General features: G+C 53.9%; 7 protein-coding genes across 7 annotated transcripts; 2 read left to right on the forward strand and 5 right to left on the reverse strand.

Moving 5' to 3' along the window:
* Nucleotides 1-8,052: 8,052 nt before the first annotated feature.
* Nucleotides 8,053-8,716, reverse strand: BO80DRAFT_19809 (uncharacterized protein). The gene has a single exon (XM_025714171.1). It carries the CDS (start codon nt 8,495-8,497, stop codon nt 8,156-8,158), a length of 342 nt encoding a protein of 113 aa, XP_025577206.1. The 5' UTR covers nt 8,498-8,716; the 3' UTR covers nt 8,053-8,155.
* A 120-nt stretch (nt 8,717-8,836) lies between these two features.
* Nucleotides 8,837-12,370, forward strand: BO80DRAFT_423338 (plasma-membrane proton-efflux P-type ATPase). The gene is made up of 3 exons (XM_025719029.1): nt 8,837-9,517; nt 9,565-9,788; nt 9,838-12,370. Exons 1-3 carry the CDS (start codon nt 9,121-9,123, stop codon nt 12,190-12,192), a joined length of 2,976 nt encoding a protein of 991 aa, XP_025577207.1. The 5' UTR covers nt 8,837-9,120; the 3' UTR covers nt 12,193-12,370.
* Nucleotides 12,371-14,353: 1,983 nt separating this feature from the next.
* BO80DRAFT_351264 (putative pectin methylesterase) lies at nt 14,354-15,589 on the forward strand (the record flags this gene model as incomplete). Its single annotated transcript, XM_025715572.1, has 2 exons — nt 14,354-14,989; nt 15,035-15,589. 2 exons carry the CDS (start codon nt 14,354-14,356, stop codon nt 15,587-15,589), a joined length of 1,191 nt encoding a protein of 396 aa, XP_025577208.1.
* A 241-nt stretch (nt 15,590-15,830) lies between these two features.
* Nucleotides 15,831-16,445, reverse strand: BO80DRAFT_443133 (uncharacterized protein; the record flags this gene model as incomplete). Its single annotated transcript, XM_025721324.1, has 1 exon — nt 15,831-16,445. One exon carries the CDS (start codon nt 16,443-16,445, stop codon nt 15,831-15,833), a length of 615 nt encoding a protein of 204 aa, XP_025577209.1.
* A 139-nt stretch (nt 16,446-16,584) lies between these two features.
* BO80DRAFT_423341 (transcription elongation factor DST1) lies at nt 16,585-18,097 on the reverse strand. The gene is made up of 2 exons (XM_025719030.1): nt 17,934-18,097; nt 16,585-17,652 (listed from the first exon to the last, which is right to left on the reverse strand). The coding sequence occupies exon 2, from the start codon at nt 17,601-17,603 to the stop codon at nt 16,692-16,694; it is 912 nt and encodes a 303-aa protein (XP_025577210.1). The 5' UTR covers nt 17,604-17,652; nt 17,934-18,097; the 3' UTR covers nt 16,585-16,691.
* A 28-nt stretch (nt 18,098-18,125) lies between these two features.
* On the reverse strand, nt 18,126-19,494 carry BO80DRAFT_19863 (alpha/beta fold hydrolase). The gene has a single exon (XM_025714181.1). It carries the CDS (start codon nt 19,378-19,380, stop codon nt 18,424-18,426), a length of 957 nt encoding a protein of 318 aa, XP_025577211.1. The 5' UTR covers nt 19,381-19,494; the 3' UTR covers nt 18,126-18,423.
* A 114-nt stretch (nt 19,495-19,608) lies between these two features.
* Nucleotides 19,609-21,286, reverse strand: BO80DRAFT_351163 (putative endosome-associated ubiquitin isopeptidase (AmsH); the record flags this gene model as incomplete). The annotated part of the gene is made up of 2 exons (XM_025715566.1): nt 19,609-21,087; nt 21,146-21,286. 2 exons carry the CDS (start codon nt 21,284-21,286, stop codon nt 19,609-19,611), a joined length of 1,620 nt encoding a protein of 539 aa, XP_025577212.1.
* Between the last annotated feature and the right edge of the window lie 255 nt (nt 21,287-21,541).

Consider the following 21,541-nt stretch of genomic DNA (forward strand, 5'->3'; position numbering starts at 1 on the left):
CTTGTTGATTGTTTACATCGTATACCATAGAATATATGATTGGATTCTATACGAAATAATATGAAGAATGAGTAAAATGAGATACTCCGTACTCGTAGGTAAACACTCCTCCATACAGAGTACATCACAGCATAATCCACCCATTGTTGACACCCACGCAGCTATCTAGGATGTACTCTGTACTCAAAATCCAGTTCACCTAAAATTAGCCATCTCACTGCCACCTCCCACTGCCACTCAAGAAAGGGATGCCAAGCCTCGCCTTGCTGGAGCTGCAGTGCACATCTCCCGCTTGGCGAAAGTAATCTGCACCACTATTGGCTTGGACGTGATGTCCACGGCGTGATTTGCGATGTTGGATACTGACTATCTACGTTGACTAATTTCTCTTATCCATATACTTATCTATCGAGGTGTAAAGTAGATCATCGAATTGATTCAGTAGATAGGGGGGGGGATATACTTTCGGAGTATCAAAGTATATTGTGTACTCCGTATATATGTTCTTGTATCTGGAATAAGAAGAAGAATAAGAAAAGACGGAAAGTATGATGGGACTTGGCATGTAGGTATCCGGTCAATCAGCCAGCCAGCCAACTGGTCGCCAGCCAAGGAAGTCAGTAGCCCCTGATGAACGGTCGATCATTATACTCCCATCTCACCTCGCTACGGAGTATCCTCATCGTATCTTCTCTATCCAGTAGGTTCTCAAGGAGATGAATCCCATCCCAAGAAAGCATACGATAGAATAACTCTATCCCGCCAAGATACCCATATACCAGAAGTATCTCCGTCCTCATGACTACGTCTCACCATCAAATCATAACCTTAACTAGATCCTTGTCATTCAGGAGTTGTAATCTGATGTCATATGCAGGTACCATACACACATCACTTCCTTTCCTTTCTCCCTAAAAAGTAGTTAATCTGTATGTATATAGATGATGATCTACCTCTGTAATACGGTTATTCTCCGAGGCTCATTATACGTAATGAACATGTATGTATGCATGCATGTATGCATCTAGAAGGGAGAAGGAAGGGAGATTCGTTTAACTTGCCTGTTTGGTGATGCATCTGTCAGGGAGTTAAGGTTTGAGTGAAGTGAACCTGAAACTGCTGCGGAAGTAGGTTCCTACCTCGTACCTCTAGGTATGATGGATGATGTACCCCTTGGTGGTTGCAAAGGATATACTTTACGTTAGTACTACTTACGTAGGAATTGGGATATACTGACTCTGAAACAAAATGAAACATCAAAGTGAAAGAATACTTCACTTCTGTCCTTTGAATGTTGGATGGTTTCATCTGTGGCAACTGTAACCATAGATGGGCTGAAAGGTATATATGCGGGGAAGTCCTCCGTACTCTACGGAGTATAAAGAACGACTAATCCTGGTGATGATCCCTTGGCAACATCCTCCATCTCTTTGTCACTGAAACATCTTGCACGTAACCGTAGGATAGAGGATAGACTGACGCATTGGCTGCCAAGTTTGCTACCTAGAGAGTACTCCGTACTCTACCATGAAAGAACATGAAACGATACTCTCACTGACAGCTACTCTTCCTCCTGTCAATAGTACGTCGTATGTAGATAGGAGATCCTCCGATAATGGAGATAGCTTACTCCGTACTCCGTAGATAGTGAAAAATCCCTCAGCCTTACACTCTTTCCCCCCCCTCCACCACACTCATCCCGTCCACCATCCCGTCCACTTATCCCGGAAAAATCTTCACGAATCAAAATCAAACAACTCATCAAATCACGAGTACCACCGTACTGTGGTTCTAGACATAATCTCAACCATGGAAAGAATTGCTGCTGCAACGGCGCCCGTGCCGAGTGCCGTGTCAGGTCGGACGTACCCTGAACGACTGGCTGACCGATATGCCGAGGAAAAGGCCGAGAGTCTAACGCAGGGTGTGTAACACTAACCGGGTTGGGGAGTCGGGGGCGTGAGCGAATGAGTTGGAGATACCGTCCACTGCCAGTGGAGGGGTAGCTACGACGCCTAGTCTAGTTCCTACGTACGGAGTAGCTAGTGGGCGACGAGATAAGCTGATGCCGATATCCGTTTAGACTGGACCTGACCTGACTACTGCCTAGTCCACTGCAGCTGTTGCCAGTCTAGTTCCTACTACTCCGTAGATACGTAGTAGACTAGTAAGGATGGAGTATCTAATAACCAAGTACTAGGTATGGGATAGCAGTCCGCGATAGTATGAAGCACGTCCGGCTTGCCGCTGTAGCTGCATGCCGACCGTAGAAATCCCCGGGTCTAACCCGATCCAAGCACTCCCACAGCAACGGAGGATAAGTGAGATTACTCTAACCCTTTTATCGGACAGTGCTTCTGCACTGCGCGTCATACGGGGCCACCTGGCACCTGGGCACCTGGGCAGCTGGGGCGGCAGGAAATGAGGTGAAAATCTCTCATACTATCGGGCGCGCAGCAAGTCTTCTCCGGAGGTGTCAAAATGGTAAAGTGAGCTGAGTGCAGTAGTGGTTTCGTCAAGCCAGGCTAATCGCACCTGGGACGGCTGGCCGTTGGCGGTACGCCGCGGATACTCCGTAGTGCCTCGGACTCTGATCCTGTACGATAGCTGGGCATGCATGCCAATGTTCTGTACTCCTACGGAGTACTCCTACTCCATACATACGGAGAGGCATAGACAGCTGCTATATCTAGCAGCACCTCGACCGCAAAGGTCCGACTGAACCTCGGGTGAGAGGACAGAAAATCCCTCACCAGGATCCTCGATGAGACAGCTTGGCACGGGCGATCGCCCGGTGGGGAGGGCCGGCGTAGTCGCACACTTGGGACAACGATTAGTATCATTCTTGGGGGCCGCTAACTGGATCGGACTTGGGATTCGCAATTAACGTCGGTGAGTGGGAGGATTTCTATCATACTACTGTAGGTACCAGAAGCCAAGAGCCAGCCTAGCAGTGTTAGTGCGCGGACAATTGGCTTGTGCCATTACCTAAACCGCGCCCGTATCTTGGAGTATCCGTCATACGCGCCCACACGCGTGTCCTCGTGCGGATAATTGTCTCACCCGTCATGTATACACGGCTGATACTGTAGCCATCGAATCCGGTTTAGTGTCTACCCGAATGGGCATCTCGATCGGGTTTAAGCCGCCCGCCAGTTAGCCAACACTTGACCTCGCAGGTCCAGCCCAAAAGTCGCATTAATTATTGGCAAATTGCCCCAGGACAAAATCAATAATGGGCGACAATCCCACCACCACCAGACTTTACCCGATTTTCTCGCGCGGGACTGCCGAGTATGACGTAGCCTATCGCCTGGACCCCTCCAAGTGCCACCTGCTGCCGACATCCGATGACTGTCAGCCCCAGAAAATTCTGAACGTTCAGGCGAGCGTTCTCGAACCCCGTCCTTTCCCCCCTCCCCCATGAAGGGAGCGGCAAATGGATTCTGACTTTTAAGAGGACCACAGAATGCAGCTAACTGGAACAGGGACCCAGTGGAAGGTTTCTAGAAAACGTCGAGAAGGCGAATTCTGCGGGTTCGATGCGGTCAGAAGGGTTGCCCCTCACTTGGCCGTGCCAGTCGACGGTCCGGTGGCGACGTGTTGCCCGACTGGGTATGGCCAATGACCACTAGCAACTTCATCCAGGCCCGATAAAGCATGACTAAGGGATCTTAGTCCAGCACTACTCCGTACTCCGGTCGACTACTCCGGACACTCAGTCGAATAGCCTCACTCTTTGCTCAGGCCCCATGCGGGATATAATATCCGCATTTAACCTCGGTCAGTGCTGGTACGGTACACTTGATGTGAATGCCTCTACTCCGTACAGATACGGAATACCCCGTATGTAGATTCGATCACTCCATCGGATTGATCCATCGTATCACCTAGAATAATCATCTGCCCTCACATAAGAATACGCACACGAGCTCAGGGACTGACATCCCGACCGAAACCCAGCCAAGTTCCACGGTTTCATGTGGGGAACTTCTTCGCATCGGCAGTGGTCAGGCAAGGTACTTTCCCGACTAGGCGAGGTACCAGGTCAGGTACTAGTGTTAGTTTCCGCGCTATAATGCCTACGGGGACGGCCTCACCGGCCCTTATTTCCACACCCACTCCACTTCGGTTAGACCAACACCACAGCACCCACTGCGCTGAATCCAGGCACTGGACGAACTGCGATAGCTACCTACTCCATGGTAGCTATGCCGTGCCTCCCTTGGTCGGGGGAGGGGCCACCATCACCTAGAACAGTAACCAGCTGACTGACCTCTCCTAACTGTGTACTCCGTAGTATGTGCAGTCTTACTCCGTACTCCGTACCCCGACGATTAACGACCCCTACTATTTCTCATCCCCAGAAATAGAATCCTTCGTATTTCCAAATGGCTGGGGTTGGGGGGAGGGTTTTTCTTGGCTGACGTGGGTGCGTTACATGCGACATTCCTGTTGCCCCAGGTTATTGCTAATAAGTTGTCCCCGGCGGGTAGTCTGCAACTGTACTTAGGTACGGAGTCCTAGGGAGGAGGGTACGGTGATGCGATGCGACCGCGACCGCCGGTGAGAATCCCCGGATTGGTGCACGGGCTGATACCATTACTGTGTCGTCAATTACTCAATGTTAATTAATCTAGGTACTCATAGTATAGTAGATTGATGAATATGTGGAATAATGACTCAGAATGGGAATAGCATCACTACAGCTGAGCAGCTCCTATGTAGTAGGTAGATACCGCATAGCTCTAAATCAGTGATCACACCACACAACTCATAACTATGGGGTAAGGTACCCCATCATCCAGATACCATCCTCCGTAGTAATCAGTAGCGTAGGACAAACGTAGGATAGGATACCATTCGTCAGGAAACCAACCCAACTTCCCATCCATCCCACCCGACAACCACCTCAGCTCCGTTCCCCTACCAAGTACCAAAAGTCTAGTCAAGGTACCGTACCTCCCCTCTAACCCGGACTAGGCCTAGTTCATCTTCCCGGGGACAAGTTGTGCGGGTTCCGCGGTCTGACGATAAGTTGGAGCTCCAGAACTATCTACGAATACGGTACGTGATGAGGGATTCCTGATGGGGTAAGGCTGTACGGAGCTTTGGGATTTGGAAGTTGAAATTTGGGGGGAAGGGAGGGAATTGTCTTACCTCATTCGGACCAGCTAAGGATTAAGTTCGGACTTACTCCAGAAAAGCGTCACGGTGAGAACTGGAACTGGAATCAGGGCGGAATTACCGTCCGTAGGTCGAAGCTACTTACCTATAGCTAGGTAGGGACGGACGGAGTAAGTGCTACGTTGTTGGCCGGTGGGATGGAGGGAGGGAGCTCTCCCCACGGGTCGATCGGCCGGGTAATCCCATCCCAATGGTTGGATGGTTGGATGGTTGGCTGGCGGCTGGCTGGCTGGCTGGCGGGAGGATTGGTCGGAGGAACGGGAACAGGGATACTACAAGGCTCGCGTCAATGGATCATGCTCATCTCATGGATCCATGTCTGTTTTGGTGCTGGGATGGATCGGAGGTGGTGGTTCTGCAGGTGAGGTATGGATTATCGTGATGCTCTGGGATGGAAGATCCAGACCGGGCGGATGACATTATTCTACGAGTACGCCGTACGGTGTGTGTCACTGGGAGCTGGAGGTGGATTGGTGGTACGGAGTAAGTTAGGTTCTACTTTAATTTATCCCGAATCAACTCTCTTTTCGTTTTCCTGGAAGAAGCAATTACTGGTATCCGTGGGAAATCCCTGATCTTCGTAAGGCTGTAGCAATAGTGAGGTATTCTTTGCTTGTGATCTGAGTATATTATTGAGCCAAGGGAATAGTAAACTTGAGACCGACCATCAACTCCGATTCAGCCAAGATTCCACGTCGCTCATCAGGTAGGTATCGAGACATCCGGATTCGGACACTCAATACTATGTACTGTAGGTGAATGTGGAGAGATCATCTTGGCATTCGCCCAAGACAAGCCTTATGCGCGCTGAAGCTTATGAAGATGCGGAGAGGTCACGAACATGGGATTTCCTTGTTCAGAACCCCCAACAAACAACCATCCTCAAAGTTAAATTGCCTGAGAACAGAATCCACTGGAATCCCCTGCTGTACGTTGTCAGGCGATCTGGGGCGCGGGCGCGCGGGCGGGCTACGTGGTGGTGGGTGGATTAATGCCCATGCATGCATGCATATCTTTGTCATCTGTGCCGTGCCGTGCCCGCCCTCCCCCATCACTATGGGTGGAAGTACGATGCGTTTTCGGGTCTTCCGTGGATACTGCCTAGAGATAATGGAGATGTCCTGGGAATTCCGGAGCATAGCGAGCGAGCAATTACCAGGTTGGGATGAAATGACGCTTTTTTCCCCGGGGACGATATCGGATGGTCCAGGCACTATCTAGGCATAAGGCAATAGTAGAGAGCTGGGCACGGGTAGGATCGGTACGGAAGGTTTCTGATAGACGCAACCATCTGAGGAATATGCAGAATCTTGGTTAGCTCAGTCGTGGCCATGCATGCATGCCTCCTCAGCCAACCTGTCAACCAGATGGCGTCGTAGAAAAGGAAATCGAATCGAGAAAAATGTCGCAACGTGGAGGTCCTCACGGGTTCTCGGCGGAGCGATCCATCCGCTGGTATGTCTGTCTGCCCGAAAACGATCCAGAACTATTCAAGAAAGGTTGGAGTACTCCGTACTCCGTACGCCGTATCCCATTCTTGATTCCCCATCACTACGGAGTAATGTCCTCGATGGACGCATCCAGGACATATTGCAGCATTGCTATCGTCGCGACTAATCAATAACGCATGATAGTAATCTTACTTGATAGCAATCTCCCAATCACCAATGATACCCCAGCAAACAATGGGGAAACCAGTACCTAGCCGGCGGGGTCTCCTCCCCGACGTCAACCACTCAGACAAAAATGACGCTCACGGATGGAGCCCAGCCCTCCCCACGAGAGGCAATCGGATGAAACTCAATCAGGGCGAGCGGCATAGGATTGGCGCGCCGTAAATAAGGAGGGTGGAGGTGCCCCATCATCACACGCTCACAGGATGGTGGGCAGTGGTCGATCGACTCCGGGTTGGCGTTAGTGCGAGATGAGAAACATTGACTATGGAGAGACCGCGAGAGAAAGAGGGCCAGGGCGTGGGGACAAGACCGGGAAGTGCGTAGGCGATAACGAGTGCGTAAGTAATATTGGTAACCGTCGATAACAAATGACGGCGCAGGCGAAATAATCCTGCTGACATAACCACCCCAGGTCCATACACAGTACAGCATGGTGTACGCACGAAGGTATACGCACGAAGCCGGCTCATTCTTCCCGGGTTATGAGGCTATCCCGAGTCGGCACGATCATCACGAACATGAATCATCATTCCCAAGGATGGCCTGACAGCGTCGCCGACATGCGACCATGATGTCAGTTCATCCCGTAGGACTGAACGGGGCTGAAGGAGGATGTTTTGGCCCTGCATGGCCGGAATTGGTATCATCCAAGGCCTTGGAATCGCCCCTTGCGTTCCCGTTTGGCTCAGCTCGTGGTTCCAAGATCGGGTAGGACGGCCCTGGGAAAAGTGGGAAACCCCGTCCCCCAGGACTAACTCGTAGGACATGCTCCGTATGTAGTAGGATCCGTCGGAGCTTTTCGCTGCAATAAGAGACGACGCTGATTCAGCTGTATGTCTCGTCTGGGAGATAACCGATCATTTCTTTTCTGCAAGGGAACAACACAACTATGGAGTCCCGATGTCATCGCGGCGCCAGGTGCTACACTGTACTCCGTACATAGCGACTATAGGATACAGAAGGAATATGCCAATGATTTGCTAGGTGCTTCTCTGATAGTCGTTGTACTCGGTCCCTTCCTCGTCCTGCTGTCGGTCTCGGCCTCGCACTCCCGATGGAAAAAACCACCAACCGCCGTAGTATGATTGGGATGGTTGATTATTATTACTCTCATCAATCGCGAGGCCCGGCGACCAGCGAAAAATCGCGCATAGTAGAAGAAAGGGAAGGATCAGGAAAATTAACGAGGGCCACCCTCCTCCTCCCGCACGCGGCAAAAAGGCCATTCACACGGTACGTCTGTACGGTAAGGAATTCTTTTCCCACTGCTTGGCCGAGAGAGCCGTCCACGGTCAGCCCCCGTACGGCACCGTTACCAGACAGTGGCAGACCCAGCCCGCAGCGGCGCAGAGACATGAACAACTCCGAGGAGTAAAAAAAGGAAAAATCTCGCTCCGAGGGGGCGTATCGGGTGCGTACGGACTACCCTCCCCAGGATTTTCGCTCACGGCTTCCAACGAGCGAAGTGGTGGAGGAGGGGAGAGGGGGGGCGAACTCGGCACCGCGCTGCCGGTCATGGGAGCCCGTCCAGCGACCTCAGAGACAAATGGGAAGGCGAACGGCGTAAGGTGCCGTACCATTGGTGACCATCTGGGAAAGGTCAGAGTTTTTCCACGGCCTCCGCTAAACCCCATCCGGAAAGAAGGTCCACTTGGCACTGGGCTGGACGGCCACAGAGGGTAATGGAAAAATAGCGGAAATGGGAAGGGAAAAACAAAAAATCGTTCCAATTCACTTTGTCGGCGCTAGCGATGCGTCCCGTTAAGCAGGACCAGGTGTGTGTGCGTGGGAGGCAAAGAGCGGGTCCAGTCACCAACCTTACCTTACCAGGGACAGCGAACTTTCGATCGAGTGGCTACTGCTCCCGGCCAAGACTAGACCGGGCGAGGGTATTGACCCAAAAGAAAATGGGAAAAATCGAACGAGCAAATAATCCCCAAAAGTAAAAATCAGGAAAAAAAAAGAAAATCAGAAAATAATTAATCGGGAGAAGGCAAAAAAAAGCAAAAGGTAAAAAGTGGGCTTACGCACAGGGAAGGTCGCCCGTTGGAGCTTAGAGACAGACGTGTTTGTTCTGGTCCCGTGCAATTGAAGGCCGCCCACCCCCAAATATTAAAGAGTACATTCTCCCTGCCCTCCCTTCCCTCCTCTCTTCTTTTCTTCTTCATAGGATTATCCGACTCTTGCCATTCCTGCCATTTTTTGTTTGCGTCTGCTCATATCGTTGGGTTCGAAGGCTGTGTGAGCCGAAGCAACAATGGCGGAGCGGAGGATTTCCTATGCTCCCGACGTGGAGAATGGTGACCATTCTCGCGCCCCTCAACTCGATGATGGTGCCGGTCTCGACGAGTATGCCGCGTTGAACCGCTACATTTCCACCGCCCCTGACAAGCGTCGCGGTTCGACTGCCAGCGCCGGCGGCGCGAGTGCCGGCAAGAAGAAGAAGGGCTTTTCTCTCTTTGGAAAGAAGAGCGATGGTGCGGAGGAGGGCTTCGTCTGCCCTGACGACTGGCTCGAGACCGACATGCGCTCCGGTCTGCGCTCCAGCGACATTGAGCCTCGTCGCAAGCGTATCGGTTGGAACGAGCTGACCACTGAGAAGACCAACTTCTTTGTGCAGTTCATTGGTTACTTCCGTGGTCCTATTCTTTATGGTAAGCCTATCGACTGCCTGCTGAGTGATATCTCTAACAATGCCTAGTTATGGAATTGGCTGTTCTCCTCGCTGCCGGTCTTCGTGACTGGATCGATTTCGGTGTCATCATTGGTATTCTTATGCTCAACGCTATCGTCGGTTGGTACCAGGAGAAGCAGGCTGCCGACGTTGTCGCTTCCCTGAAGGGTGATATTGCTATGAAGGCTATTGTCATCCGTGATGGACAGGAACAGGAGATCCTTGCTCGTGAATTGGTTACTGGTGATATTGTATGTGCACCCCCTGATGCAGAGAGTGACTCTGGGCTAACGTTTCTAGATCGTCCTCGAGGAAGGTACCGTCGTCCCCGCCGATATCCGCCTCATTTGCGACTACGACAAGCCCGAGAACTTCGAGACCTACAAGGAGTACCTCGCCACCGTTGGTGACGACACTCTCAAGGAGAAGGAGGATGAGGACGATGAGGATGGTGGCATTGAGGCCCGTGCCGGTGTCTCCCTCGTTGCCGTTGATCAGTCCGCCATCACTGGTGAATCTCTCGCTGTCGACAAGTACATGGCCGACACTTGCTACTACACCACCGGTTGCAAGCGTGGTAAGGCCTACGCCATCGTCACCGCCACTGCCCGCCACTCCTTCGTCGGTAAGACCGCTGCTCTCGTCCAGGGTGCCCAGGACTCCGGTCACTTCAAGGCTGTCATGGACAACATCGGTACTACCCTGCTCGTTCTCGTCATGTTCTGGATTCTCGCTGCCTGGATCGGTGGTTTCTACCGTCACCTCAAGATCGCCACCCCCGAGAACGATGACCGCAACCTGCTCCACTACACCCTGATTCTCCTGATCATCGGTGTTCCCGTCGGTCTCCCCGTCGTCACCACCACCACCCTCGCTGTCGGTGCTGCCTACCTGGCTGAGCAGAAGGCTATTGTCCAGAAGCTCACTGCTATCGAGTCCCTGGCTGGTGTCGACATTCTTTGCTCTGACAAGACTGGTACTCTCACTGCCAACCAGCTTTCCATCCGCGAGCCCTACGTCAACGAGGGTGTTGATATCAACTGGATGATGGCTGTCGCTGCTATCGCCTCCAACCACAACATCAAGAACCTCGACCCCATCGACAAGGTCACCATCATGACCCTCCGTCGTTACCCCAAGGCTCGTGAGATTCTCGCCCGCAACTGGGTCACCGAGAAGTACACTCCCTTCGACCCTGTCTCCAAGCGTATCACCACCGTCTGTACCTGCGACGGTGTCCGCTACATCTGCGCCAAGGGTGCCCCCAAGGCTATCCTGAACATGTCCCAGTGCTCCGAGGAGGAGGCCAACCAGTTCCGTGAGAAGGCCGCCGAGTTCGCTCGCCGTGGTTTCCGTTCCCTCGGTGTTGCCGTCCAGAAGGAGGGTGAGCCCTGGCAATTGCTCGGCATGTACCCCATGTTCGACCCCCCTCGTGAGGATACTGCCCACACCATCGCCGAGGCCCAGCACCTGGGTCTGTCCGTTAAGATGTTGACTGGTGATGCTCTTGCCATCGCCAAGGAGACCTGCAAGATGCTTGCCCTCAGCACCAAGGTCTACGATTCCGAGAAGCTCATCCACGGTGGTCTCGCCGGCTCTGCCCAGCACGACCTCGTCGAGAAGGCTGACGGTTTCGCTGAGGTCTTCCCCGAGCACAAGTACCAGGTCGTCGAGATGCTCCAGCAGCGTGGCCACTTGACTGCCATGACTGGTGACGGTGTCAACGACGCTCCCTCTCTCAAGAAGGCCGACTGTGGTATTGCCGTCGAGGGTTCCACCGAGGCTGCCCAGGCTGCCGCCGATATCGTCTTCCTTGCCCCCGGTCTCTCCACCATCGTCGATGCCATCAAGCTTGCCCGTCAGATCTTCCAGCGTATGAAGGCCTACATTCAGTACCGTATTGCCCTGTGTCTCCACCTTGAGGTCTACCTGGTCACCTCCATGATCATCATCAACGAGACCGTCCGTGCCGATCTGATTGTCTTCATCGCCCTGTTCGCTGATTTGGCCACCATCGCCATTGCCTACGACAACGCCCACTACGAACAGCGTCCCGTCGAGTGGCAGCTGCCCAAGATCTGGGTCATCTCCATTGTCCTCGGTATCCTCCTGGCCGGTGCCACCTGGATCATTCGTGCCTCCCTCTTCCTTGACAACGGTGGTATCATCCAGAACTGGGGTTCCCCTCAGGAGATCCTCTTCCTGGAGATCGCCCTTACCGAGAACTGGCTTATCTTCGTCACCCGTGGTGGTAAGACCTGGCCCTCTTGGCAGCTGGTTGGCGCCATCTTCATTGTCGATGTGCTCGCCACCCTGTTCTGTGTCTTCGGCTGGCTCTCCGGCGGCCGTGCCCAGCAGACCTCCCCCGCTGACAACGCCTACTTCACCGAGAACGGCCACGTTGACATTGTCACCGTCGTTGTCATCTGGGGTTACTCCATCGGTGTCACCATCATCATTGCCGTCGTCTACTACCTGCTCACCATCGTGCCCTTCCTCGACAACCTCGGCCGCAAGACCCGCTCCCGCGCCGACACCCAGATCGAGAACCTGCTTGGCCACCTGTCCAAGCTGGCCATCGAGCACGAGGTTGATGCCCACGGCAAGACCCGCTACACCCTCGGAGCCCGCGCTGAGGTCGACGACGATGAGTAAACGCTTGATTGCGCTCCTTAATACCATCCGACCTGGATATCACTTGCTGCGCATACATGCATGAGCTGGGTTCCGGCTACCTTTTACCCGTATTATAGACTTTTTTTTTTCTTATTACCTTGTCTCTAGTGATAGAGTCAATTTCCTTTCTCTTTACATGTATGTATGTCATTAATAGTGGTAAATTTAGTCAATCAAGGGTTCACAATTATTTTTCCTCTACAGTAAATTTATTCCTTCACTTTACTCAGTATTACTCAGTACTCTGCACTCTGAGTTCGCACACTGACACTACACTACACTCTCATTTCCGACGACTCATTTCCGACCTGCAGCCGACCAGTTAGCCGAGCCCCCAACCCTCTGGACTACCCACGGTCCCCCCGCCGGACCAAGAGTTCTCGATGCAGTGCAGTGCAGTGCATTCCGTACCTTACAGCGCAGAGTGGACCCGGGTAAATTGGAGTCAGGGGCACGGGCTGGCCGTTTCACCAGTAGCCAGTCACCATCCACTCTCCAGCCGTTCGATTTTCACTTTCGGACACCGCCCGACGCCAGTTGTTCTCGTTGATTGTGCGCCTCAACTTCGGGAATGATGTGATCCCGACTTACCTACTCCGTACATAGTAGGAACTGGGATGTCCGCAAGCTAGAGTGGATCCCCCCAAAGCTCACTATTGATTTTGGTCCGTACGTGCGCCTCGTATTACGATCCTATCAATCAATGAATCAGCGCATCGCATCGGTCGCGTTTTTGAGTCCCTCGGCTTTTGGTGACGCTTATCTGGCGCTTGGCCTTGGCTGAGGTTGATGTCGTGTCGATGGTCTTGGACACTGCTAATGCCAATGTCTGGTGGGGAGGGATAATTATTTGTGGTGGGAGCGTTGTATCCTACTGATGCCTCAGGCTGCTACTTCGATGTGTGACCACGAGTGAGACAAGTACCTTGTGAGGAGAGCTCATTTCGGTGGTTCATCGCCTTATGTACGACACACATTGTCATCGATCGCCTTCCCGTCGGCCTTAGGAAGCGACATCTTTATCTGAAGGCCTTCTCTGGACGGAGTACCGATTAGCTATCTGGATTGATGCTCTATGTACCACACAAGAGCAGGTCTCCAACGAAGATTGGCTCTCCAGATGTCTGAGAATGCAAGATGTGAATCCCACAGCATTTGACTTTGCTCGAGGGAAACCCGCATCAAAGTTGCCTAGGTGGATTCCCGAATCGGTCTTGCCCTTGAGCTGAAATCGACTGCACTCTTACTGAAATGAAGAAGTGCGTGGTTTATTGTGAATATGTCTATGCCAATTTGCTCTACAAGCAGCTCTTTGGTCCCGCATGTGAGCTATGCAGAAACGCATTGTTCACCGCTGGTCGTCAGGATGAGATCTACTCTTCAACAACTTGGCACTTGAGACAGATCTGGATATTCAGTCGTTAATGAGTGACTGGTGATTGAATACACGGATCGCAAATTGACCTGTCCTGAGGGACAAGCTGCAAGATCTGCCTAGCGAGACGCTGGGAGGTCGCGTTGAGGAATGAGTATCATACAGTCCATCTCCGTGCATATTCCCTACAGTGTGAAGTGGGTGATGAAAGCCAGCGCGACCTGCCGTCAAAATCATCAAGTCTTTTGGAAGCAAGCCGACGACAGCTGTATGCTAAGAATTAAGATACGGAGGCAAATCTGGATTCAGCATTCACAATACTGGCCTACTAGGTAGACGCAGGATATTTGAAGATGGCGAAGAGGTGGCCACGTCGATCTAGCTTAATGCTACACTATGTGGAAGATGACATTGCCGCTGTGCGGAGAATTGATGGCTACGACATGCAGAGCGATGAGGCATTAAGTCGACAGACCAGCTGATCGGACTATCGTGGATGTGCCCCTCCATCAACTAACTGTGTCAGGTAGATATGCCCGACCAGATTGATGCAATCCGACAGGTGGAATGCAATTCTCCGGCGCCATCCACATTTCTCCGACCGCCGTCTGGGGAAGTTGGCATCATACGTGATCTCCAAGTCAGTGCTGCCATCTGGGGTATGTGCAGAAGCTTGACTCCCCGCATCCCCGGATTCGGTTGATCGTTATAAGACGGCGACAAGGATCAGACTCATGGCGACCAATTCCATCCTCATCCCTCACCATGCTGTTCTACGGCCTTTTTCTGGCCCTCCAGGCCATCCTGGTGCACTCGGCAGCTCTGAGACAGTCCTCAAGCTCCCTCACCACCGCAGCCCGTGAAAAGTGCCAAACGGACCTGCAGTGTCCCCCGGGCACCCTCATTGTCTCCCACGCTGCCCACCCGCTGTCCAATTTCACCAGCCTCCAAGCGGCCATCTCCTCCCTCCCCAACGATAATTCCTCTCAGACCATTCTTCTCCTCTCCGGCTCCTACAATGAACAAGTCAACATCACCCGCTCGGGTCCCATCACCCTCCTGGGCCAGCAGCCAGACCGCAGTGCGCTGACTGATGCCGCGCGCAACACGGTCAACCTGACCTTTGCCGGTGCCAACCAAGACAGCACCGGCACCATTGACAATGTCTGGTACAGCGTGTTGATTGTCGCGCCGACGCTGGATGCCAGTTTGACGGGGTCTGGTACCACGGGCTATCCGGTGCCCGCGGACACGCCGTTTGGCAATACCAACTTTCGCGTCTACAACATTGACTTTCGCAACACCTTTTCCGAATACTCGGCCGGGCCCGCGCACGCCATCAGTTTCAGCCGCTCCAACGGAGGCTTCTACTACTGCGGCTTTTACTCCTACCAGGATACGGTATGTCCCCCTCCTCTCTTCACTCTTCCCTACTGACCCAAACAGATCTATATTGGCAAACTCGGCTCCGCCTACATGTACAAGTCCATCCTCGCCGGACAAACCGATTTCCTGTACGGCTTCGGCACGCTGTACGTGCAATCATCGGAGATCCTCCTCCGCTCGTGCGGCGGCGGCATCACCGCCTGGAAGGGGACCAATACGAGCGTGCCCAACAACTACGGGGTGTACATCCACGACTCGACGGTGCGGGCCGCCAACACGTCTATTGCGCCGGACATCAAGGAATCGTGTGCCTTGGGTCGACCCTGGAACGCGCTGCACCGGTCCATCTTCGCCAACACGTATGAAGACGGCAGCATCGAGCCGTCGGGCTACATCAACTGGGAGGATCGCTGGACGGCCAATGAGACCTTGATGGCGGAGTACAAGGCCTACGGGCCGGGCTTCAACCTGACGGGACGAGAGGATAGCGAGGTGTCAGTGCTGCTGGATAGCAAGGAGTACGCGCGGTACAGTGATCCGGAGCGAGTGTTTTTGTTCTCGGATGGACGAGTGGGCAATGTGGCGTGGATTGACTGGGAGGTGGTGAACTCTTAACTGCCCCTATGTACATACATAGTCGTCATCATCATAATCATCATCCACTACCATATCCAGACATACATTGCACGCCAAATAGCTAAAATAGCAGACCTCCACTTCCCTCGTTCCACAATCCCATACTACTTCACTTCACATCATCCATTTCACACGAACCACTCCCCACAATGCCACTTCACAAATCACAATCCAATATCTCAAATGCTTAACCCATACCCACATAACCAAACCAAACCACTCACTTCCCCCTCTCCAACCCCCCCAACTCCCCCCTCAACGCCAAATACGCCGCCCCCGTATCCGCCCAAACCCGATACTCCTGTACCTTCCACTCCCCATCCCCATCTCCCTCTTCAGGACTCTCCTCCGGACAAACAACCAACCGATACACAAACCCCTCATCCCATCCTTCCCCATCTCCATCCCCATTATGTCTTCTCCCCCCCTTGACAAAAAACCTCGCCCACCCTCGCACCACCACCCCAACCCTTATCCCCCCATCTTCATTTTTATTATCTTCCAGGAAGGAAACAACCCACCCCCCCTCATCCTCAAATTTCATCCCCCTGATGCCTAACAACCCACCCATAGTCGTAAAATACTCTTGCACTCCACTCTGGCCGATAAAGTCTCGGCCGAGGAAGGGGGCGAGGGCCGGGTGTCCGTGTTCGTGGATTAGGGGCGTGGGGTGGGTGGTGAATGTTTTTAGGAGCGGGGAGAGGGGGTTGGATTGGGGGGAGGATTGGGAGGGGGGGTGGGTGAGGGTGGTTAGGAAGGTGTGGGTGGCTTTTTTGGCGTGGGTGATACTTGTAGTTTGTTTTGGGGGGTTTTGGGAGTGGGTGGTGGGGGGCATTTTGGGGGTTGGGTGTAGTGTTGTGTGTGTGGTGTAGATGGTGGTGGTGGTGGTAGTATGTTGAGGGTATTGAATGGTGAGGTGGATTAGATGTATGTAGTATTGGAGAAGGTATGGATGACGTCGATTCAGTCTATGACATAACCTTAAACAACCGAACTCCTCGCCTCAGCCCAACACCATTATAACCCAGATATAAAGAGTACATCATCACTGCCGCCATCACTGCTGCCATCACCGCTGCCATCACTGCCGCCATGACTTGCCGCAGTTCATACACGTACAAAACAATGTCATCGGTTCATCTGCACTGCGCGTCTGCGCCTCCGTATAGGTCACCTTCCGTTGTCCACACTTGCCACACTGCAAGCTCGTACTGATACTCCGCTCCGCCTGTGCCACCATCGCCTTGTCCATGTTCTCCTTTTGAATCTTGCGGTCTCGTTCCTGTTGTTCCGCCGACCGTAGCTCGTCGTGTGACATCTTGACAAAGTGCTCCGGGGTCACTTCGCCGCTCAGCACCCGGATGCGCAGCGAGGGGTTCGATTTGTTCTTGAGGTTCTGGTAGAGACTGCGGATCTTGGTGCGGTATTGTTCCTTGCTTTCCGGACCGTATGCGCTGAGGGCGGCCGCCTCGACGGCCGATGCCTTGGCCAGCACGGTCCGTGGGGCCTCGGTCGAGTTGAGACACAGTCCGTCGTACATCAATCCGATGCAGCTATCGCGAATCTTGTTGCCCGTTTGGTTGGTGTCCACGCCGTCGGCCTTCCAGGTGCGTTTATCCGGCGGCACCGAAAGCTTCGATGCCTTGTCGGAGGGAGTCGTGCCGCCCGAGGGCGTGCCATTGGTGCGAGGACGGGGAGAGCTGCTGGATCGTCCGCTCGCCCCGGGTGAAGGCCCGGCCTTTTGCTTGTTCACTTCGTGCCGCCATTTGGAGACGATCTCGCTCGCGAGACGGGCGACTTCCGGGGATTTGTGTTGCTTGAGTTTGTTGACGGCGATACCCACACGGGTGGATCGTAGCAGGTCCTCGGTGGCCTTGACGCCTTGTTGCAGCTGTTTCAGAAGTGGTATGATGGTGGAGGGAGGTTCATTGGAGGTTGCGGCCTTGTTCACGGCCTTGGCCCGGAGCTCAATTTCCTTGGCGTCCAAAGACATGGTAGATGTTCGAGATCGATAGATAAAGTTGATGAAGAGCTGACAGTGCCTGATCTGGTTAGTTTATGCTTATTGATGGTGTGCGATGTGCCGATGCAGGCAAGTGGTGTAGTGTAGGTGCGACAAGACTGAAAAGTACAGCACGGGATGCCAGGCTCAAAGTTGGATGTATGAGACGATCGGCACGTGCAGGATGTCTCGAACCAGTGTATACTGGGGATGGGGGTTTGGAGGATTCAAACAAGCCCTCACAACACGCAGTCAAATGCGCCAGAGCTACTCCGTAGAGATGACCAACGCTGGAGAGGGGTGAGGGGTGGGCGCACTCACTCTGTCGCACGAGTCGGCGGGACTCAACGGGAGGTAAAAAGTGATCGATGGGTTATCTTTGAGGATTCTGTAGCCTCTCGTGAACGGAGAGAATGAAAATAGATTGATGCGTCTGCCAATCAAATGTAGCAGAAGACAAAGGGAGGAGAAGAGATGTCTGAGAGCAGAGAGCCGAGAGGAGGAAGAGAGGAGAAGACGAGAAGAAAGTCGACGCCGACTTGCGATGGTGCCAAGCCCGGGGTTGCCTGATCGGGTATGGTGGGACGTGACAGTCAAAGTCGAACTATACCAGCACCAACGGTATGGAATAGTTTCATTTGATTCTGACTCCGACCTCAGCTACTAGCAATAAGAGCAGAAACCAAACTTTCACCCAGCTGCCTTGACTCACTCCCAGCCCCTCCATGCACTGCCTTTCACCAACCGCCCGTGTCAGCCACCGGACTACAGTTCCAACCATTCAACAGAATGACTCCTCATGACTGTGCAGTCATTCAGTTGGACTCACAGCTTCCCCCCTGACAATCTCCTCCATCACCCACCTTACCTCCTGCGCAACCACATCCGGCCGCACCCAATGCACCTGGTGCCCACACTGCCCCAGGTACACCATTCGGCTTCCCCCCGACAACCTCAACTGCTCCTCCTGCATCGCCTGATCCACATCATCCCACCGCTCTAGTAGCCTCCAGAACGCCTTCTGCTGCTTCTCGCTTCCATTCCCCGCTTCCACCCCCTTCTCATACACCCGTCGGTAATCCAACGAGCCACGACATCGGATCACCGACAACGGCCGAGTCCCCAGCGCCTGGGTCCGATACTGCTCCTTCTCCCCCAGCGTCTGGCAGACTGTTGCCAGTGTCCTCCCCTCAGCAGCCCACATCTCCCGCCCCCGCGCAATATCGATAGCCCGGGCCCGCCATTCCTCCCGTGACAGTTGCGCACTATCCCGTAGCCCCGTCACACGTGCGAAATTCAAATCTCCCAGGACAGCATTGATGTCCAGCTCGGGGTCTTGGAAGAGTTCATGTTGACGTTCGGTGGAGCCATCGGCTAGCACCATACCGCTGATCTCGTCGGAGAACAAGTGGAGGTATTCCCGCGCGATGATGGCACCGTAAGAGTGGCCGACCAGGATATACGGGGGCGGCAGGGCTGCGTTGCCAAGGAGGATGTGTAGTTCTTGGGCAGCGAGCGTCGCGCTGGGATAGTACTGGGAAGGACTGTCCTCGCTGCGTCCTAGACCGGTGCGGTCGTAGAGAAGGACAGTAGCAAAGGCGCCCACTTGTCGAGCAACGGCGCAGTACGACGAGGCGACATCCCCCGCGCCGGCGACAAAGATCACCAGGGGTTGCCCCTCGAAGCGGGGAACACCCTGTAGCCGTAGGAATAGACGGTGAGTTCCGATAGGGACAAGTGCTCCATCGTAGAAACTGGCTGAAGCCATGGTGGGATCTCGGCTGGATCCGACTGGCGCGGGATACGTAATCCGATGCTAGCTGCAGAGTGGCTGATCTACTCTTAAATATCCGATTAGCAGACTACTGCCGCGATCGTCACATGTACAGGTCGTGCTAGAGCTGACTCAACTAGTGCATTCCTCATTAGCCCCTCGTATTCGTATGCTATCGCGCTCAAAGAACTCGAACAATATCGCTCAGAACCAGATGCCCACTTAGGATTGAGTCCCCTTCGGACGCAGGTCCACCGTCTCAAATTCTAGCCCCTTGGCCTCAAAGACATGGCCGGGTCGTAGTGCGTCGGTGTAGATGTTGGCCTCGCCGTGGGGGTGGAATAGCCCGGTCTGCGTGCAATTGAGCACTGTCTTCAGACCCGGGGGATCCGTGAGTCGGAAGACCCCCCAGTCCGGGCTCTTGCTCGGGGCGCACACGATCGCGATGCTCTCCGGCAGCATCACCTGATATCCGCAGTGCGTATGGAGGTCGCGCGAGCTCATAAAGCAGGTCTGCGTGGGGTGGGTGTGGATCCAGCCGAGCACCATCAGGTCTTCCGAGTCACAGTAGTCAAAGATCGCCGTCTCGTTCACCGTCTCACACGTATCCGAGGTGGCGGTCTGTTCGGGGATAAGCAGCCTCGACACGAACAACGCGTTGGAGATCAACGTGCCGCAAAGGATCCCACACGTCTCCAGATTTCGCTGCGTATTGGGAGCGACGAGCGACATGAAGTGTTTTCGGAGATCCGGCGGGAGGAACAGAGTCCGCAGAGGGGTTCCATTTTCGAGATAGGCCGATGGCTTGAAGGTGAAACTGGATGGGTCCAAAGGACGTGCATCTCCGTCTAACGCCGGTTGCACTTTCGCAGGCAACGCAGGAGCCTCGGTGGGGGCAGCAGGCGAGATCTTGTCCGGACGAGGGGGTGGTGACGGCCCATCGAGGCTAGCAAGGTCAAGAGCGGGAGAGCTCTCCTTCGGAGGAAGCGCCGGTGCTTTGGAGGGCGGAACAACCCTATCCCCAGGATCTACCCTTGTGACAGATGGAACTGGCCCCAGCGGCTTCTGGCGAGGGACAGTAGGATACCTGTATGCCGTGCTGGAAGAGGTCGCGGTGGACGGCTTGGCCTGTGGACGATGATCCGCCCGCGGATCGTCCATCTGGATTCTCACGTTCTGTATCCGTCGGCTCAGATCATCCTCCCCTGATCTCTCTTTGCGCAGGGTATGTTCCCAGTCACCCCACACGCCAGCCGTGCGTCGCGCCTGCTCCTCCTCGGGGGAGATGCCCGCTTGGCGGATCGCTTTTCGGACGGTCGCTCTGCGACTGATCTCCGTCCGAGCCAGTTGCACAGCCAGGTCCCTGTTTTCACCTGCTTCCAGAGGTTTCACGACTCCTGCGAGGGCGGGATCTTGCGGTTGGCGCTGGGTGGATGGGGTGACGGCCGGAGCTGGCGCGTGGGCTTGTCGTTCACGCATCAGCTGAGTATAGCGCTCATAGCGTTTGTTGATTCGGGGTTTCAGGACTTCCATGACCTCCAGGTTTCGTTTGACCTCATTTTCGGCCTCCACCAGAGCTTTTCGATTCTTCTCGTCCTTAGCATCAGGGTGCCTGGCCAGGTTGACAAGCACCAACTGAGCATGGCGAAACAATAGGAGATAGGCTTGTTCTTCGTGCTTTTCGCGTTCGTAAATGCGAGCCTAGTCACCACCCCGGTCAGTCCACTTCACGACAACTAGACGGGGCCGGTTAGCCAACCTCTCTCATGAGCGTAGACGCTGTCCGTAGCCAGTAGCGCAAAGGAATAGACGGGTCGTACTCATAGTCCTGAGCCTTTCGAGTGATGGATTCCACGCTCTGCGGGGACCCTGCGGAGGTCGCAGGTAGATGGGTAGCCATGACGCATGCGAGTCAAATGGGTAAATATTAATGATGAAGAAGTTCAGAGAAGAGGAATCCACTGTCGCAGTGGCAGTTCATGGACGTCCGTGAGGACCAGCGGCAGTCGTGGTGGGGGGTTGCCGCATGTAGGCAGCAGAGTGAATGCAATCAATAGTCGGGTCGAAGGTCAGGCACAGTAGTAAGTCTGAAGTGGAGACTGTCACAGATTCAAAACACGGGCCATGGTCTGTCTCACTGTCTGATTGTCATTCC

Source organism: Aspergillus ibericus, assembly GCF_003184845.1.
Source record: "Aspergillus ibericus CBS 121593 unplaced genomic scaffold BO80scaffold_11, whole genome shotgun sequence".
Taxonomy (NCBI): Eukaryota; Fungi; Ascomycota; class Eurotiomycetes; order Eurotiales; family Aspergillaceae; genus Aspergillus; species Aspergillus ibericus.

Excerpts from the sequence above, each read along its gene's own strand:
- BO80DRAFT_19809 (XM_025714171.1), bottom strand. The coding sequence starts at position 8,497 with ATGGGGTTTAGCGGAGGCCGTGGAAAAACTCTGACCTTTCCCAGATGG.
- BO80DRAFT_423338 (XM_025719029.1), top strand. The coding sequence starts at position 9,121 with ATGGCGGAGCGGAGGATTTCCTATGCTCCCGACGTGGAGAATGGTGAC. Across the intron at positions 9,518-9,564 it reads CCGTGGTCCTATTCTTTATG|TTATGGAATTGGCTGTTCTC; the intron begins GTAAGCCTATCG and ends AACAATGCCTAG. Across the intron at positions 9,789-9,837 it reads AATTGGTTACTGGTGATATT|ATCGTCCTCGAGGAAGGTAC; the intron begins GTATGTGCACCC and ends TAACGTTTCTAG.
- BO80DRAFT_423341 (XM_025719030.1), bottom strand. The coding sequence starts at position 17,603 with ATGTCTTTGGACGCCAAGGAAATTGAGCTCCGGGCCAAGGCCGTGAAC.
- BO80DRAFT_19863 (XM_025714181.1), bottom strand. The coding sequence starts at position 19,380 with ATGGCTTCAGCCAGTTTCTACGATGGAGCACTTGTCCCTATCGGAACT.